The sequence below is a fragment of the Stegostoma tigrinum genome, chromosome 1 (genome assembly GCF_030684315.1).
Source record: "Stegostoma tigrinum isolate sSteTig4 chromosome 1, sSteTig4.hap1, whole genome shotgun sequence".
NCBI lineage: Eukaryota > Metazoa > Chordata > Chondrichthyes > Orectolobiformes > Stegostomatidae > Stegostoma > Stegostoma tigrinum.
This window is the reverse complement of record NC_081354.1, coordinates 158,578,788-158,598,260: the sequence shown is the minus strand read 5'-3', so window position 1 is coordinate 158,598,260 and position 19,473 is coordinate 158,578,788. Positions and strand designations below refer to the sequence as shown.

Below are 19,473 nucleotides of genomic sequence, written 5' to 3'. Positions count from 1 at the left end.
TCGTTTTGTGGCTAGTTGATGTGCATGTATCCTGGTGGCTAGCTTCCTGCCAGTTTGTCCAATGTAGTGTTTGTCACAGTTCTTGCAAGGTATTTTGTAGGTGACATTCGTTTTGCTTGTTGTCTGTATAGGGTCTTTTAAGTTCATTAGCTGCTGTTTTAGTGTGTTGGTGGCTTTGTGGGCTACCATGATGCCAAGGGGTCCGAGTAGTCTGGCAGCCATTTCCGAGATGTTTTTGATGTAGGGGAGAGTGGTTATGGTTTCTGGGCCCATTTTGTCTGTTTGTTTGGGTTTGTTGCGGAGAAATGGGCGGACTGTGTTCATTGGGTACCCATTCTTTTTGAATACGCTGTATAGGTGATTTTCTTCCGCTCTTTGTAGTTCCTTTGTGCTGCAGTGTGTGGTGGCTCATTGGAATAATGTTCTAATGCAGCTTCATTTGTGGGTGTTGGGATGGTTGCTCCTGTAGTTCAGTATTTGGTCTGTATGTGTTGTTTTCCTGTAGACGCTGGTTTGAAGTTCCCCATTGACTGTTCGCTCTACTGTGACATCTAGGAATGGCAGTTTGTTGTTGTTTTCCTCCTCTTTTGTGAATGTTATGCCAGTAAAGGGTATTATTGATGATCATCAGCAAGGACAACATCATCAAGCTCGTGGACCTATGCCTCACCACCCACTTCACTTTCAATAACAAAACCCACAGACAAACCAACGGTACACCCATGGGATCTCCGACATCAGGGTTTTAGCAGAGGCAGTAATGCAGAGACTCGAACAAACAGCTCTGCCAATCATCCAAACCAAACTTTGGGTTCGCTACGTGGATGACACCTTTGTCATCACTAAACAAAACAAATTAGAGGAAACCTTCAAGACCATCATTTAAATGGTCATTGGATATGGATGATAATGGAATAGTGTAGATTAGATGGGCTTCAGATTGGTTTCACAGGTTGGCGCAACATCGAGGCCCGAAGAGCCTGTACTGTGCTGTAATGTTCTGTGTTTTATGTTCAAAGCAGCACAAGAACAACAGTTCGGCAGACAAAGGTTGGATGACAGTACACCAGAGAGAAAAAAGCTGGTACTTCACCTATGCATGGTACCCATTACCAGCTCATTTCTCCACCCTGAAATCATACCATCCATCCCTTTGTCTGCTGTTATTTTCCCTCTGGGCTCCATCTCCACCTACCCAAACACTCCTTCCCACCCCTCCCATCTTCAACTATGTTCCACCTGTTCCTAGCTACTATCAGTCCTGAAGGGTCACTGGACTTGAAATGTTAACTGTTTTCTCTTCATTGATGCTGTCAGACTTGCTGCTTTTCTACAGCAATTCTTGTCTACAGTGTGCAACCACCATAAGAACTGACTTCAAGAGCTCAGGCTGGACCAGCATTGTAGCGAAAGGGTATATTGCATTGAAGGAGAGAAAAATAGGGGAATCGTATAGCAATGAATGAGAGGAGGTTGCAAGAAATGAAGCAGTGAGGGAAATGTATAGAGATGAAAAAAGGATGAAATTTAAGAGATGTAAACAGACTAGATGTTGGACATGGTATCTTGGTGTTGCAGAAGGGCACGTTGACAGCAGCAGAAAGCTTCGGGAGCGGGGGCAGTGGCAGTGGCAAAGAGTACAAACAAGAGCTGGAGAAAGTGGGAAATAAAGCCCATGAACTGCGTGGAAAAAAATGCCACTTGAGTTGGGGAGGACAAGATTTCTGCTAGTTTGAAAGCAAGAGGTTCAGGATTGCTAGCTTGAATGAGCTTGGAAATAACACAGCAATGGCATTCAGCTTAACAAAGTGAATTGTCAAACAATAAGTCAAAGAAGAGATGCAAGGTAGTAAACGTGTGTTTACAAATTGGAGGGCAGGGGAGTGTGGGAGAGTGGGGAGGAATAACGAGAACATTAAGAGAACCTGATACAGTTATAGACAGGATAACCAAGTGTGAAGCTGGATGAACACAGCAGGCCAAGCAGCATCTCAGGAGCACAAAAGCTGACATTTCGGGCCTAGACCCTTCATCAGAGATCTCTGATGAAGGGTCTAGGCCCGAAACGTCAGCTTTTGTGCTCCTGAGATGCTGCTTGGCCTGCTGTGTTCATCCAGCTTCACACTTGGTTTACTTGGATTCTCCAGCATTTGCAGTTCCCAATATCTCTGATCACAGTTATAGACAGGGTTGATTGAAAGGTTGCAATAGATATGATTAGATCTGTTTGGACTCTAAGGAAATGTTTGACGATATAACATATTAAAATCTGATTGAGAAAACTGAGATTTAAGGAGTAGGAGAGTCAGTGTTTAAATTGGATTTTAAAATTAACCGAAGGATAGAAAGCAGGTCCTGATAGCTAGTCGTTTCCCTGACTGGAGGATTATCAACTGTGGTGTTTGCCATGTGTCAGCATTATAAAATTGAGTTACATGACATTGTTAATTTTTATGTTAGATCTGCAATATTATGCCACTTTTAAACTAGAACGTGGCATCAGAAGCAAACGCCGTGAACTCAAATTTAATGAGCCTTAAGAAAATAATTCCCTCTCCACAAATACACCATTCCTATCAAAATCAATGCTACATCAATTAATCCCTTTAGAGAAAAAAAAAGGTACTGAGCAACATTTGGAAAAGAACAACCTACAATCTGCTTAACAGAATTGTTCATATGTTGCCATGTGCTACTTAATTGGCCAATTGTAAATATTGATTAATATTTTGAATTCTCAATTCTCCTTGGGGTTTAGGAATGAAAATGTTCATAAAACTTTCATATTTTGTGGCTTAGTCTGGAATTTTCAATTCTCAGCATCTTCAATGAATTAGTTAAAGTCCCTTATGATGTAAATTAATCCCATTCTTGCATAAACTGTTTAAGTACCGAAACTATTTTTGTACTGAATCATCAACTTTGATGCATCTTCTGGAGGTAAGCATTGACTCTGAACCAAAGAAATTAAAAACAGAATGACAACTTGGAAGGAGGTGCCCAGGGAACGGATACAATGTGACCAAGGAGACAGATCCAGAGTAAGAATTTCTGAACTTAGACCCTCAGAGGGTTGCTGCCAATAGTGAAATGATGGAAAAAGAGGTCATACTTGTTGGGATAGAGGAATTCCAGAGATGGGAGAGGCAGCAGTGGAAGGATTTGAAGGCACAGATTAGCATTTTGAAATTGAGACATTGATTTCTAATTTGCCAATGTACATCAAGGAGCATATAATAGGTGAACAGAACTTCGACCAAGTTAAGAAATTGACAGAATTTAAAATGGCCTGAAATTTACAGCAGAGAAGAAATTGCAACGGTGAACATTGGAATAATTAACAAAAACAAAGTTGCTGGAAAAGCTCAGCAGGTCTGGCAGCATCTGAAGGAAAAAACAGAGTTAACGTTTCAGGTCTGGCGACCCTTCATCAGAGCTCACCAGACCCGAAACATTAACTCTGTTTTCTCCTCCACAGATGCTGCCAGACCTGCTGAGCTTTTCCAGCAACTTTGTTTTTGTTCCTGATTGACAGCATCCGCAGTTCTTTTGGTTTTTATTGGATTAATTAAGTTTTGAAGTGAAGAAGAATTTATTAGAATCTAAACTGTAACTGGAAAGTAAAATAGAAATAATGCAGATGTCAGTTTCTGTATCATTTTAGGTTCTCCATTTTAACCCTCCATTTTAATAAGGGCTATGTAAACAGAGTGAACAAATTTGTTGGATGCGTATGGATATAAACCCCAATGTGTACAATAATCACCTTGCAGTTAACTTACCTTATCAGCAAAATGTATAACAACAAAGGCCGTATTGGACATCCGGGGCTTCTGAAAATGCAGGCTGCTTGAATGGCGGTCATAGAGCTTCTGGGCCCAGCTCTGGTCTGTCCCTTTTGGCATCTGAATGAGGCACAAAATCGTTTTGACTTAGAAGGTAATTAGATTTCACAGGAAAGAGAGTACTTGATAGTGGCACTATTTGCAAAACAACAGACGCACAGAACTATTTCAGTACATCTGTCGGACTGATAGCTACAACTAAAAGAATGTGCCGGTCCCCTCCGTTCATAATTGAAAAAATTAGATCAGGCTAGACTTAACACTCTTTTGCTAACTGGGATTTGAAGAAAGTGGAAGGCACATTAACTCCAGTGGGCAGTCTACCAGCTCCAGCCTCCACCAGCAGGAGTAGCTGACCTATTACCAATGGAAACCCAAGACGGAAGCTAATTACTTCGCCTCACTGCTTCAGCCATTTAGTTGGAGGAAGATAGGGCCCATGTCAAGCAACCAGCTCAGAAGGTGGTGGGCTGGGGAGGGAGAGGGATGCTGAAGGGATCCAAAGTAACTGACCTGAGTACGTCCCCCATACACTCAATCACTTTCAATCCTTTACTGCACACCTCCTCTTGGCCTAAAATGGAGGAGAGCTGTTGGCTTCTGTACAAAAGGGACAGAAATACTTCCTCCAGCCTGGTAAGCAGTAAGTGAGCACTAAGTAATTGCAGATCAGCCATTCTTCCTCTGGAAGTCATTCCTCCATTAGGACCTCCACCAAGAGTCTTAGCTGAGGAGAGGATTTTGCAAGAACCATGGCACCACACACATTTTAGACAATTATCTTTCCACAAAAAAACCCATCCTGTTTTTTCCTCTTCCTTGGTCCCAGTGAGAAGACGATATCTTTATCTCCTTATTTTTAGACTGGACTAAAAAGATCAAACTACTGCTGCTTTAAGCAAAAAGAAACAGGCTGTGCAAAGAGATGGTTAAAAACAGCTTGGAAGGGGACTGAAAGAATGTCTTTTTGGTGTAATAGCAGCATCCTGTCAGTAACAAACACCACTTGTGTGATTATTGCATATTAGTAGTATGAAACATCTTTACCATTTGCTCAGGCTTTGGGTACTTTTCAGGACAAAGAATGACCACTTTAGGGACATCCTTAAGTTTGTACAATATACAATGATCAAGGTAGTCATTATCCTGCAGGATGGCTTTGATACACCCCATTCCAGCAATGGATTTGCAAGGTAAAGAAATAGTTTGGATCCTATGAGCGAAGTTGCCTCTAAAGCCAATATTAGCACACCTGGAACTGCAGGAAAACCAAAGTAAATACTGTCTAGTGGAGGTGGGATTGCACAGACAATACGAGGAAATTAAGAAGTTGGATTTAATTTGATTGTGAATTTGAGTGCAAGGTGGAGGCCATTACAATGGCTAATGTCACCCCAATATTCAAAAAGGGAGGTAGTGTGAAAAGAGAGAATTATAGACCAGTGAGCCTAACAGCAGTAGTGGGAAAATTCTCAAATCCACTGTCAATGATTTTACAGCAGACCATTTACAAAGCAGTGGCAGAATCAGAGAGAGTCAACACGAATTTATGAAGGGGAAATCATTCTTGACAAATCTGTGGGAATTCTACAAAGGTGTAACTAGCAGAGTTGACAAGGGGGAGCCAGTCGATGTGGTATAATTGGACTTTCAGAAACCATTTGGCCAAGTCCCACTTAAGAGACTAATGCATAAGATTAAAGCAGATGGGATTAGGGGAGTGTACTTATATGGAAAGAAAACTGGTTGACAGAGGGGTTTAAAAAAAAGAGTAGGAATTAATGGGTCATTTTCAAATTGGCAGGGAGTAACTAGTGGGGTGCCACAGGGGTCGGTGCTGGGACACCAGCTATTCACAATATATAATAATGATTTGGATGAAGGAACAGAATGTAACATCTCCATGTTTGCAGACAATACCAAGTTGGGTTGGAGGGTGAACTATGAGGATGCTGCACAAACCGTTCAGCATGATCTCGACAGGTTCAGTGAGTGGGCAAATCAATGGCAGATGCTGTATAATTTGGATAAAGGTGAGGTTATTCACTTTGGAAGCAAAAACAAGGTGGCAGATTACTACCTGAATAGCTGTAATTTGGGAGTGGGGAGTGTGCAGTGGGACCTGGGTGTCCTTGTGCACCAGTCGCTGATGGTAAGCATGCAGGTGCAGCAGGCTGTAATGAAGGTAAATGGTATGTTGGCCTTCATTGCAAAAGGTTTTGAGAACAGGAGCAGGGATGTGTTGTTGCAGTTATACAGGGCCTTGGTGAGGCCACACCAAGAACATTGCAAACAGTTTTGGTCCCTTTTTCTGAGGATGTTCTAGCTCTCAAGGGAGTGCAGCGAAGGTTTACCAAGCTGATTCTGGGGATGGCAGGACTAACGTACGAGGAGAGATTGACGAGGATGGGATTGTTTTTGCCAGAGTTCAGACGAATGAGGGGATCTAGTAGAGACTTATAAAATTATAACATGACTGCACAGGGTAGATGCAGGGAGGATATTTCCAATGGTGTGTTTGTCCAGAACCAAGGGTCACAGTCTGACAATTTGGGGTAGATGACTCAGGACGGAGATGCGGAGACATTTCTTCACCCAAACAGTGGTGAGCCTGTGGAATTCATTACCACAGGAAGTAGTTAATACCAAAACATTGAATGTATTCAAGAGGCAGCTAGATACAGCACTAGGGGCAAATGGGATCAGCGATTATGGGGAGAAAGCAGGATTAGGCTATTGAGTTGAATGATCAGCCAAAGAAGGCTCTAAGGGCCAAATGGCCTCCTCCTGCTCCTATCTTCTGTTTCTACGTTTAAAAGGAAATACTTATATTGAGCAGAAGATTCAAATTATAACAAATATGTCACCTACATACTGGCAATGTGCAAGAGATAGGAGGTTTGGTGTCATTTCAAAAATACATTTCTCATGGAATCCAAAGATGTTTGAAAGTGCTGAGCCAAGCAGGAGTCTCACAGCAACACCAGCAATTTCGGTATGTACTGTATTGTTAAAACTGGCCTCAGAGTGAGTTGCTGAGTTCATGCCCAATTAATTCACCTTACTATTGTTCCTGAACTAAAACAAAGTTATGCTCCGCAACAGTAAAGTCTTCCACAATGCCGTTACCTTGCATTCCTCATCCAGCAGATCTAAAATACCCAATTTTGCCTCAATAAGATCAATGCATGGCTGGTTGTCAGAGAAATCAATGAGAGTCCATGGTATTTGCTCCTTCATATATTCTTCCTGTTCCAGTTTGAAGACATGCTGAGAAATATTGAAAACAATCAAAGTGGTTATAACTCACTCTCAGATAGTAAGAACTGCCGATGCTGGAGTCAGAGATAACACAGCGTGGAGCTAGAGGAACACAGGAGACCAGGCAGCATCAGAGGAACAGGAACGTCGACGTTTCAGGTCGGGACCCTTCTTGAGAAATGGGGGCTGAAGAGTCCCGACCCGAAATGTCAACTTTCCTGTTCCTCAGATGCTGCCTGGCCTGCTGTGTTCCCCTATGATAACCCACAGTGTGGAGCTAAAGTGGTTACATCAACAGTTATCTATTCCTGGCAATTTCCATTTAAGGAGAATGTTTGTTCAGAAACAGTTTAAAGAGAAACATTAGAGTCAAGGCAAATACAAGTTAACTTGATGCAGTCAGAATTGAAAGAAACGGTTTGAGCGTAAGTAAAATGTAGTTCAGCAATCTCACCAGGTTAAATTGCTGCTGCAATTTTTCATTGGCATAATTGATGCAAAACTGTTCAAAACTATTAATTTCAAATGTTTCAAACCTGTAACACAGAGGGGGAATGAGAGATTATTTTCCTGCACAAATAATCAACGAAGTTTTATTAAGAACATGACAGGACCAGAGTTTAAATAGAACAATAATTGCTGGAGAGTGGTATTCTACAAATTGGATTTGTTCGTGCACTCCCCAGCTTTAAAATATCTTGCCCACAAAGTTTCTCGAAGTAACAGTGCAAAGGCAAGAGTGCATCTTCAACTTTTAAAAACAATGAGACCAATATACTATCCTTTTACCACTGAGAAATAAACAGAAGGACTGAGAAGGAAGATAAATAAAGTGGATGCATTCAACATCAAATAGACACAAGTGAAGAGGAGGAAAGAAAGATCATACTGGGAGAAAGAAAGAGACAAATTAAAAAAGCATGATTTTTAATTAAAACTTTTAAAAAATTGACATTCTAAAAATGTCTCCAATAACAATTTGTCTAATAAAGGAATGAAGACAGAATGATGATCTGAAATCATGATCATTTTCACAAAATAAAAATAATCCTGGAAGTTATTACTTTCATTTGTAGGAAACAAGCCAAAGAAACTTCAACCAAGTTCCTGGTGCTGCAATTTAACTATATTGGCGAGTTAAACTCAACTGAATTTTGTCAGAACCCTGAAATTGACCACTAACAATGGGCAACAACCCCACCCAACCCCAGAAACTGGTGGTGCTCTGTCCCAGAGATCTTTACTGGTATTCATCAATTATTACTTTGTTAAAAGGGTTTCTGTGCTATTCATTAATAAATTTAACCTCCCATTGTAAATTCATCTATTAGTTTGCAAGTGCACTAACTTCAGATCTAAGTTATGCAGGTTTAATGGTATGAAAAGCCATTTACACATGATAAAATGGTACAAAAAGGTCAATAATTTGTGGTAATCCATAATAGACAGGAGATCTCTTTCATGCCCAAAGATGCTGGACAATGTGAACATCATTAATGACATATCGCATTGCCATTTCATTACTTTAAGCACAGTTTACGTCACTGTTAATAGCTCTAGCATCCTGAAAGCAAACATCTTGATAAACCAACAGTCATCATTCAAAATTGCAATGTGGAATTCCAACATGGTGCGCTGAAAGAAACCACTGAAGCTAGTGTTGAGACTTTGATTGCCCACAAAATCAATACCAAATCTCAGGGTGTTAAACATCAAATGTTTTGGGCAGACAATGTTCCAACTCACTATTATTAAGCCTACACACCAGGAATGCCCATAGTTTCATATATCGTATGCACTGACACCAGACAGATCTCGGAATATGTCTCAGTGTCTGTCAGTCATGGTACCTCAGCATGTCACAATAAATATGGGAGTAAACAAAATCAGGCAAATCCTCAATGCTGTTTGCTGTAAATGAGCACTTGTCAAGTATGACTATTTAAGCGATTCTTGACAATGACAGGAAGGAAGATAATTATGTTGACAATGTCATAGCTAGGCAGTCCTCTCAGTCACAGGAATAAGAGGTTGTTTGTGGTTACAACTGATGGAACGAAAGTTCCTCTGTTTAAATAATCTACATAAAGTGGGTTTTCAACAATCTCAATCTGGTTTTAATGGTCAAAAGACTTGAAACAGAAAAGTGGAACCAAATTCAAAGTGTTATTCCATGCGGCTGTTGTGAGAACTAATAATTGTGGCCAGGTGCAGCAGATGCTGTTCTCGGAAGTTGGGCCTGGGCACACTAAGGGCAAAGCAACTTCTGCAACTAACCATTCTATACCTTTACCTTGGAGCATTTGATTGAATACCCAAAATGAGGATGTTTTCCACTCCTAATCTAGTGTCCCTCACTTTGATATGTATCAATAATGTGATCAGTTTCTTTTTTTCTTGAAAAAGTGTCTTGCCACATTTGCTGCTTACTAGATCAAACGGTACTAAGGGTCACAGTTTGAAAAATGCAGCTATAGCTATACATTGTTCAATGTTGTGTTAACCACACTCCATTTTGTACCCGTAAATATCCAATACTCCAATGAATGAATGCTGTTTGCTGGTTGTGTACAGCGCTTTGTTGATGTGTTCCACAATCCAGTTGAAGAGTTGGGCGTAGATGTGCTTGGCCAGGGCATTTCTGGCATTGATGGCATGCTGCTTGGACATAGTTTTGACATAAGTCTCCGAGGTCGTGACAAGCTTGCGGTGACACAGCCAGTGCTCCATTTGATCGTGCTCTATTCCCAGCAGATCACAGAAATAGTTCAAGTGCTCATCGTTTTTCTGAAAGCAGACAAATTAACAAGTAATGCATTGAAAACATAACACAATTGCTTTCCATCCAGCCAACTTATCCAAATCCCTCAACTCAGTAAAATAGTGGTTGCATATCAGGTGGTTACTAAGTAAAGCTCGGATTTTTATTTGGTTAGTTTCATACTGAAGGATATCATGGCATGGGTTCGTTCACATGTACCGAGTCTGGCAGTTTAAGGAGGCCTGTCTCATTTAGCCCCGTGTGGAGTGGTGCTCCTTCAGCCAATTACTGTACAAACAATTGTCCCTCTCTCTGATGAGAGTGATGCCTGTGGTCATTTGTGACCTATAGGTAACTAAAATAAAAATGGAACAATAGGCTGAAGTTGGATGTATCAGCCGATGCATAGAATGGATTTTTGTAGTGGATTGTTTGGCTATTTTGCATCCTGCCTGATTTCCCTCTGTGTGTGGGGCCCAGAACTGGCATGGAATCTACTCTCTCTCTCTCTCTCACACACAAACACACCAATCATGATCATTTTCACAAAATAAAAATAATCCTACAAGTTATTACTTCCATTTGTGGGAAACAGGCCAAAGCAGCAAGGCGTTCAATAAGGTTCCCCACAATAGGCTATTGTACAAAAAGCAGAGGAATGGAATTGTGGGAGATATAGCAGTTTGGATCGAAAATTGGCTTGCTGAAAGACGACAGAGGGTGGTAGTTGATGGGAAATGTTCATCCTGGAGACCAGTTACTAGTGGTGTACCGCAAGGGTCGGTGTTGGGTCCACTGCTGTTTGTCATTTTGATAAATGACCTGGATAAGGGCTTAGAAGGATGGGTTAGTAAATTTGCGGACGACACTAAGGGCGGTGGTTTGTGGATAGTGACGAAGGATGCTGTAGGTTGCAGAGAGACATAGATAAGCTGCAGAGCTGGGCTGAGAGGTGGCAAATGGGGTTTAATGCAGACAAGTGTGAGGTGATGCACTTTGGTAGGAGTAACCAGAAGGCAAAGTACAGGGCTAATGGTAAGATTCTTAGTAGTGTAGATGAGCAGAGAGATCTCGGTGTCCATGTACACAGATCCTTGAAAGTTGTCACCCAGGTTGACAGGGCTGTTAAGAAGACATATAGTGTTTTAGCTTTTATTAATAGAGGGATCGAGTTCCGGAACCAAGGGGTTATGGTGAGGCTGTACAAAACTCTGGTGCGGCCGCACTTGGAGTATTGTGTACAGTTCTGGTCACCGCATTATAAGAAGGATGTGGAAGCTTTGGAAAGGGTGCAGAGGAGATTTACTCCGATGTTGCCTGGTATGGAGGGAAGGTCTTACAAGGAAAGGCTGAGGGACTTGAGGCTGTTTTCATTAGAGAGAAGGTGGTTGAGAGGTGACTTAATTGAAACATATAAAATAATCAGAGGGTTAGATAGGGTGGATAGGGAGAGCCTTTTTCCCAGGATGGTGACGGCAAGCATGAGGGGGCATAGCTTTAAATTGAGGGGTGAAGGATATAGGACAGATGTCAAAGGTAGTTTCTTTACTCAGAGAGTAGTAAGGGAATGGAATGCTTTGCCTGCAATGGTAGTAGATTCGCCAACTTTAGGTACATTTAAGTCATCATTGGATAAGCATATGGGCGTACATGGAATAGTGTAGATGGGCTCGAGATCGGTATGACAGGTCGGCACAACATCGAGGGCCGAAGGGCCTGTACTGTACTGTAATTTTCTATGTTAAGTTCCTGGTGCCACAATTTAACTATATCGGCAAGTTAAACTCAACTGGATTTTGTCAGAACCCTGAAATTGACCACTAACAATGGGCAACAACCCCACCCAACCCCAGAAGCTGGTGGTGCGCCCACCAATGTAATCTTCCAGGAGATGGCCAACTTGGAGGTAACCTCCAGAGGATGCAAGCCCATTCAGAGGGCCAATATATTGGACGAGCACTCTCCACATTAAAGAGGAAGAGCCACAGTAGTAATTAAGAAAATGGTGCAGGGAAGCTACAGAGTTGTTGGGGTGTCAAATGGAGAAATGCCATTCTGGAGCAGAAATAGGCCTTTAAAAGGTACAGTGAGCCTTTGTTAGAGCACAGCAGAGGCAATTTGGCTGTAGTCAAACAGCAAACCTGTGATGCCAACATCATTTTCACATGAGAAGCTTTCTAGCTGCTTGATAAATAGAAAAGTCGCATTTGAAGATAATTGTGTAGAAAGTCTAGATAAATACTGAACATAGAATATCGATACAGCAGCAATTTACTTCTAATCACAAGGAGAGCATGTAAATAGCTTTAAAAATTCTCATGTAAAGTACTTGCAATTAGGTTTTCGCTGTTCTGTACCACAATCCGAAGCTGGATATAACTGAGCTACAGCTAAATCTTGTGCACAATATATAAAATGCTTGCTGCTGCTTATACAAATTGGATTGCTCTGTGAATAAGGAGGCTCGGCACAGGTTCACCAACAAATTATACTTTCTGTGGCATTAATTAAAATCTTGATCCATGTAGAATCTTTTCAAATTAAGACACGTGTAGAACCTAAACTGTCCTGAATGAACTTGCTACAATTTATGTTAGCTGTATTGAATTAGTCGGAGTAAGATTTCAGCAGAGGTTTTATTAACATCTATAAAGGCTTAATCTCTGATTAAGTTGAGTATGGTGGTTGTGGCTTCACTGGAGAGGGGCTGCTGTTGCAGGAAAGAACGCTTCTCTATTTTTATTCCTTGATCTTTCTCGTCAGCAGATCCGCCTACACCAACCAGACTGCAGTGTTCAGGAAGGCAGCTGACCATCACTTTCTAAAGGGCAATTGGGATGAGTAATAAATGCTGGCCCAGTCAGCAACCTGCTCGTCCAGTGGATGATTCAAAAAATCCTAGCCCCCACTGAAGGCAGTACCACATTAGTCATAAGTTGAGCTATAGTTCCATCACCATCAGTAGATCTCCGCTATCCCATAGCAAGTCTTCATTATTCCCAAGTAAACTTGGGTAATGAATGGCCATCTGGCTCTTAAGGGTTCATAGTTTGCTGATGCTCTGCTTTAAATGGGTGATTTTGGAGTTAAATAAGATTCAATCAAAATAATTTAGCTGGTTAATAAAATTATTAAAAATTGACTCAGTGTGCAGGGGTCACTTATAGGAAATGAACAGCAGCATTACTGCAATCCAGTATGAGGTACAATGACAGTGAGATACTGGTATCAGCAGCATTGTTAGATTGCTGGACAGGTCTGAAATTGGCTTGAAGTTATGACCTAAATATTAAATCTACTAACATACAAATCTCACAACAGCAAATAAGAAATTTAAAGTCAAGTTAATTAAATAAGCCTTGAATTAAATGCTCTCAATAATGGTGATCACAAACCAACTGGTTCATTCTTGCCCTTTAGGAAAGGAAATCTGCTATCTTTATACTGTCCAGCGTTTATGTCGGCAATATATCGAGAGATAATGGTGTAGTGGTAATGTTGCTGAACTTGTATTCCAAAGGCCTAGTCTATTCATCGGAGAACACAAGTTTAAAATCCTACTGCGGTAAATCATGGAATTTGAGTTTGATTAATAAAATCTGAAATTAGAACATAGAACATAGAACATAGAACAGTACAGCACAGAACAGGCCCTTCAGCCCACAATGTTGTGCCGACCATTGATCCTCATGTATGCACCCTCAAATTTCTGTGACCATATACATGTCCAGCAGTCTCTTAAATGACCCCAATGACCTTGCTTCCACAACTGCTGCTGGCAACGCATTCCATGCTCTCACAACTCTCTGCGTAAAGAACCTGCCTCTGACATCCCCTCGATACTTTCCACCAACCAGCTTAAAACTATGACCCCTCGTGCTAACCATTTCTGCCCTGGCAAATAGTCTCTGGCTATCAACTCGATCTATGCCTCTCATTATCTTGTATACCTCAATTAGGTCCCCTCTCCTCCTCCTTTTCTCCAATGAAAAGAGACCGAGCTCAGTCAACCTCTCTTCATAAGATAAGCCCTCCAGTCCAGGCAGCATCCTGGTAAACCTCCTCTGAACCCTCTCCAAAGCATCCACATCTTTCCTATAATAGGGCGCCCAGAACTGGACGCAGTATTCCAAGTGCGGTCTAACCAAAGTTTTATAGAGCTGCAACAAGATCTCACGACTCTTAAACTCAATCCCCCTGTTAATGAAAGCCAAAACACCATATGCTTTCTTAACAACCCTGTCCACTTGGGTGGCCATTTTAAGGGATCTATGTATCTGCACACCAAGATCCCTCTGTTCCTCCACGCTGCCAAGAATCCTATCCTTAATCCTGTACTCAGCTTTCAAATTCGACCTTCCAAAATGCATCACCTCGCATTTATCCAGGTTGAACTCCATCTGCCACCTCTCAGCCCATCTCTGCATCCTGTCAATGTCCCGCTGCAGCCTACAACAGCCCTCTACACTGTCAACGACACCTCCGACCTTGGTGTCGTCTGCAAACTTGCTGACCCATCCTTCAATCCCCTCATCCAAGTCATTAATAAAAATTACAAACAGTAGAGGCCCAAGGACAGAGCCCTGTGGAACCCCACTCACCACTGACTTCCAGGCAGAATATTTTCCTTCTACTACCACTCGCTGTCTTCTGTTGGCCAGCCAATTCTGTATCCAAGCAGCTAAGTTCCCCTGTATCCCATTCCTCCTGACCTTCTGAATGAGCCTACCATGAGGAACCTTATCAAATGCCTTACTGAAATCCATATACACCACATCCACAGCTTGACCCTCATCAACTTTTCTAGTCACATCCTCAAAAAACTCGATAAGGTTTGTAAGGCATGACCTACCCCTCACAAAGCCGTGTTGACTGTATTTGATCAAGCCATGCTCTTCCAGACGGTCATAAATCTTATCCCTCAGAATCCTTTCTAACACCTTGCAGACGACAGACGTGAGACTTACTGGTCTATAATTGCCGGGGATTTCCCTATTTCCTTTCTTGAAGAGAGGAATTACATTTGCCTCTCTCCAGTCCTCAGGTACGACTCCAGTGGAGAGCGAGGATGCAAAGATCTTCGCAAGTGGCGAAGCAATTGCATTTCTCGCTTCCCAAAGCAGCCGAGGACAAATCTGGTCCGGGCCTGGCGACTTATCAATCTTAATTGAAAGCTAGTCGTGCAGTGTTGTCAACCTATCAATCAATGAATGTTGTCACTCATTGTACTTTACATATTAATGCCTTCTCGGGAAGAGAATCTGCCATCCTTACAATTGACTGCATGTGAACCCAGACCCACAGCAATATAGCTGACACCGAACGGCCCTCTGAAACGGCTGAGAAAGTCAAGGGCAATTAGGGAAAGGTAATAATTACTGTCCTTGGCTTTGATGCTTGCATTCCACAAAAACAATGAAAACAGTAACTGTCTGAAAATAATGGCTGATTCAAAACTGCCCTCTGACAAACATCTAGGAAAATATTTGATTGTATTCAAGAAAATGGCCTCCTTCGAGGAAATTAGAAGAAATCAATTCCAAGAAATGCTGACCTTGCAATCAATGCCCATATCCTGTGAAGAAATAAGAAAAGTAAAGAAATAAATGAGAAGTCACAGTGGCTCAGTGGTTAGCACTGCAGCCTCTCAGCGCCAGGGACCCAGGTTCAATTCCAGCCTCAGGCGACTGTCTGTGCGGAGTTTGCACATTCTTCCAGTGTCTGCGTGGGTTTCCTCCGGGTGCTCCGGTTTCCTCCCACAGTCCAAAGACATGCATCTAGGTGGATCGGCCATGCTAAATTGCCTGTAATGTTCAGGGTTATGTGGGTTATAGGGGGATGAGTCTGGGTGGGATGCTCTGAGGGGCAGTGTGGACTTGTTGGGCCGAAGGGCCTGTTTCCACACTGGAGGGATTCTAATAAAAAAAAGCAATGTGTTTTGGGACGGAACATTCACACAATTTCAGGCTCTTAAAAAAAAATTGACATTCTACTTGACAGTCACCAGATCCCTAGCAACACGGGAATCAATGGATGTTGGGGGCAAACTCTCCAGTGGTTGGAGTTACACCTGGCACACAGGAAAACGGCTGTGGTTATTGGAGGTCGGTCATCTCAGCTCCAGGACATCTCTGCAGGAGTTCCTCAGGGTAATGTCCTCAGCCCGACCATCTTCAGCTGCTTCATTAATGGCCTTCCCTCCATCACAAGATCAGAAATGGGGATGCTTGCTGACGATTGCACAATGTTCAGCACCATTCATGAATACTCAGAGATCGCAGCAATCCACGTTTACACTCAACAAGATCTGGGCAATATCCAGGCTTGGGCTGACAAGTGGCAAGTGACATTCGCATCACACAAATGCCAGGCTATGACTATCACCAATAACAGACAATCTAACCTCCACCCCTTGACATTCAATGGTGTTACCATTACTAAATCCTCCACAATCAACATCCTGGGGGGGTTATCATTAGTCAAAAACTCAACTGGATTCACCACGCAAAAACAGTGGCTCCAAGGGCAAGTCCGAAGCTAGGAATACCGTGGCAAGTAATTCACTTCCTGACTCCTCAAAGCCTGTGCACCATCTCCAAGGTACAAGTCAGGAATGGGATGGAATACACCCCACTTGCCTGGATGGGTGCAGCCCCAAACAATACTTAAGAAGCTTGACAGCATCCAGGACAAAAGTAGCCTGCTTGGTTGGAATACACCCACAAGCATCCTCTCCCTCCACCACCGGGTCTCCGCTGCTGCAGTGCGTACCATCCACAAGACACACTGCAGAGATTTACCAAAGTTTCTCAGACAGCACCTTCCAAACTCACAAACACTTCCATCTAGAAGGGCAGCAAATAAATGGGAACACCACCACTTCCAAGTTCCCCTCAAAGCCACTGACCATCCTAACTTGGAAATACATCAACGATCCCTGACTGTCAGGGGATCAAAATCCTGGAATTCCCTCCCTAATGACACTGTGGGTCAACCCACAGCAGGTGGGCTGTAGCAGTTTAAGGCAGCAGCTCAAGGGCAACAGGGGACAGCAATAAACACTGGCCAGCCAGCAACACCCATGTCCCACAAGTGAATAAAAAACAAAGATCGCTGCACAAAACACTATTATCAGGAACCTCCCCCGTAAACAGATAAAAGTGGAATTGTTGACAGAGGTTATTGCTGCAATATGTGCATCAACTGTGCCTTTAATGACACTGCCTATTGATTCTAGTGACAACTAAGTTATTGAATCAGACTCAGTAAGCAGCTCGATCAGGGAAAACACTAAAATGTCTCTAGCTAATCAGCAGAAAACCACAAGGTGCTATTGAACAGTTTAAAAGCATACCAATTTTCTTCAAGTTGTTACTTTCTCCTCCCAGCTCTTAATGTTGATGATTCTTGAGATCTACATTTCAGTACTTTTCAAAGTTTCTTCATTTGATCATGCTCATTGAGGATACTGAATTACTTTAGCGCGGGGATATCAAAGCCAAGCAAACAAGTTTTTTTTAAATTCACCGGTAGACATGGGCATTGCTGGCATTTATTGCCTGTCCCTAGCTGACCTTGAGCTGACTGACATTTCAGAGGGCAGTTGGGAATCACGCCTATTGCTGTAGCTCTGGAGTCACACGTAGGCCAGACCGGGTGAGAACGGCAAATGTCCTTCCCTGAAGAACGTGAGTGAGCCAGATGGGTCTTTCCTGTCAATCAGCAATGATTTTGTGGTCATCAGCAAATTCTCAATTCCAGATTTTCTTTTACTGAATTCTAATTCTACCATCTGCCATGGCGGCATTAGAACCCAGGACCCCCAGAACATTAGCCAAGTTTCTGGATTAATAGGCTAGTGTTATTACTACGAGTCCATTGCCTCCCCCAGACAAGGCCACAAATGGAGAGCACAGAATGCAGTCAAGACCAAGGCAACTGTGGAGGAAAACTGCATTGTCGTTTGAATTAGAACCAGATACTGAATTATACAAGGTCAAAGTGGAGCAATAAGTTTAGTTTTGAATGCATCTAGTGCAGAGACTAGCATTATATATGAAAAGGATTGTTCTGCAAATGTTTATATTTGCATGGTTCACTCATACATTTAAGGAATTATCTGAATCCACAATTCACTCTGCTCACACATGCTCTCCAACAGTTTTCCGTTGGCTATGAATTTCATTTTGAAAAAGGATGAATGTGCAGACTGAGGAAGGAAGCAAGTAAACGACACTGGGTTAGATGCTCAGATGGAAAGCTGGTGCAGACCAGATGGGCTGAATGGGCTCTTTCTATGTTGTAACAACTCAGATTCTTTCCCGTTCTTACTCCCAAATAAATTTTTGCACTCAAAATTATCTTGCATATCAAATCATCCTCACTTTTTTTTAAAATCTCTTTACAAAAACATATTGCTACATTTAGTACAAATATTCTTTTGTATGTTTATTTTACCACTTAGGCAATTTTCCAGAAACATTCATCAAGTTTGCTGTAAATAACTGAAGAGAGCTATCTGCTGGAACAAAGGTACAGAGTTTGCAATCAAATGCAAAGGCTTAAAAAAAATCTATGCACCATTTATTCCTAGGTTAAAACTTTGATCACAAATTTTCTCACAAATGAATTTGAACTAAAACCAAAATAGAAATTCAGCATCATTTGACTTCAGGTCAATTATACAGTTCAGAGATGTACATCTTAATGTATTCTTATTCAAAAAGACAGCCTGTTTAATATTCCAAACTCACCTCAAAGTGCAATTTTAATCTACAAAGGAGTGGAGTGGAAGACCAAAAAAGAGCATTTGAAAAATAATGCTGATTAAATTACTTATGTCAATCTCAAAAGATCCATATCAACAATGTTGCACAAATAAAACCTATTTGAGGTGGTAAATGAAAAAAAGGTATTGACCGAACAGATCACAGTTAAACTGAATTTTATAGGTTCCTTTAGAAATGGCTTGTTGTTCAGGCGAAGCAAAGGTGCAAAGACAAGCACCATGATATGAGGTCACTATTTGTCTAGTAAAGGTGGTCTGCAGAACTGCTGTCTGGATTGCAAATATGCATATAGTTAAATTGTTCACATTTCAAAAGCTACTTTCATTCCCCTGGGTGATGTACTTTGACAGAAAATGTTCAAAACACGGTTCATTTCAAGGGTAGACACTTGACAGGAACCCATGGGGAAGTTGGCAAGACCAATTAATTTCATTTCAACTTGTCTTTTCATAACGCTGTGACAGATGACATGATATTTCTAAGAGATGCTTTTGGTTATTTGTACTGAATCCAAGTTATCACGGACAAAGGCAGGAAGTATCAACAACAAGCTTGATAGGGAAGGCAAGTGATAAGCACTTCCATCGCACTCAGACAAAATGAAAACGACTCTTTCACAACATTGCATACATATCCATGCAGTGAAGAGTCAACTTGCAATTTAACAGTGTGATATTTCCATGTTGCAAAGGCTTTATACATCAAACTACTGAAACATGATCATATTTAGTAGGGGGTTTCAGGTTAAAAGAACTAATTAGCCACACAGTTGGACATTTCTCAACCACTGGCTGTATTTAAATAGGCTGAGGCAGCC

The 19,473-nt window shown here is 41.8% G+C and overlaps 1 protein-coding gene across 2 annotated transcripts in view; it reads right to left on the bottom strand.

The window, feature by feature from the left end:
* myo5b (myosin VB) overlaps positions 1-19,473 on the bottom strand; it is a 270,346-nt gene that overhangs the window by 121,375 nt on the left and 129,498 nt on the right. For both annotated transcript variants that reach the window (XM_048526919.2, XM_048526929.2), the window contains exons 10-13: positions 9,628-9,893; positions 7,561-7,642; positions 6,975-7,115; positions 3,783-3,905 (exon numbers count right to left, since the gene is read on the bottom strand). In XM_048526919.2, the coding sequence (XP_048382876.2) occupies positions 3,783-3,905; positions 6,975-7,115; positions 7,561-7,642; positions 9,628-9,893 (612 nt within the window). The remainder of the gene's footprint in view (positions 1-3,782; positions 3,906-6,974; positions 7,116-7,560; positions 7,643-9,627; positions 9,894-19,473) is intronic.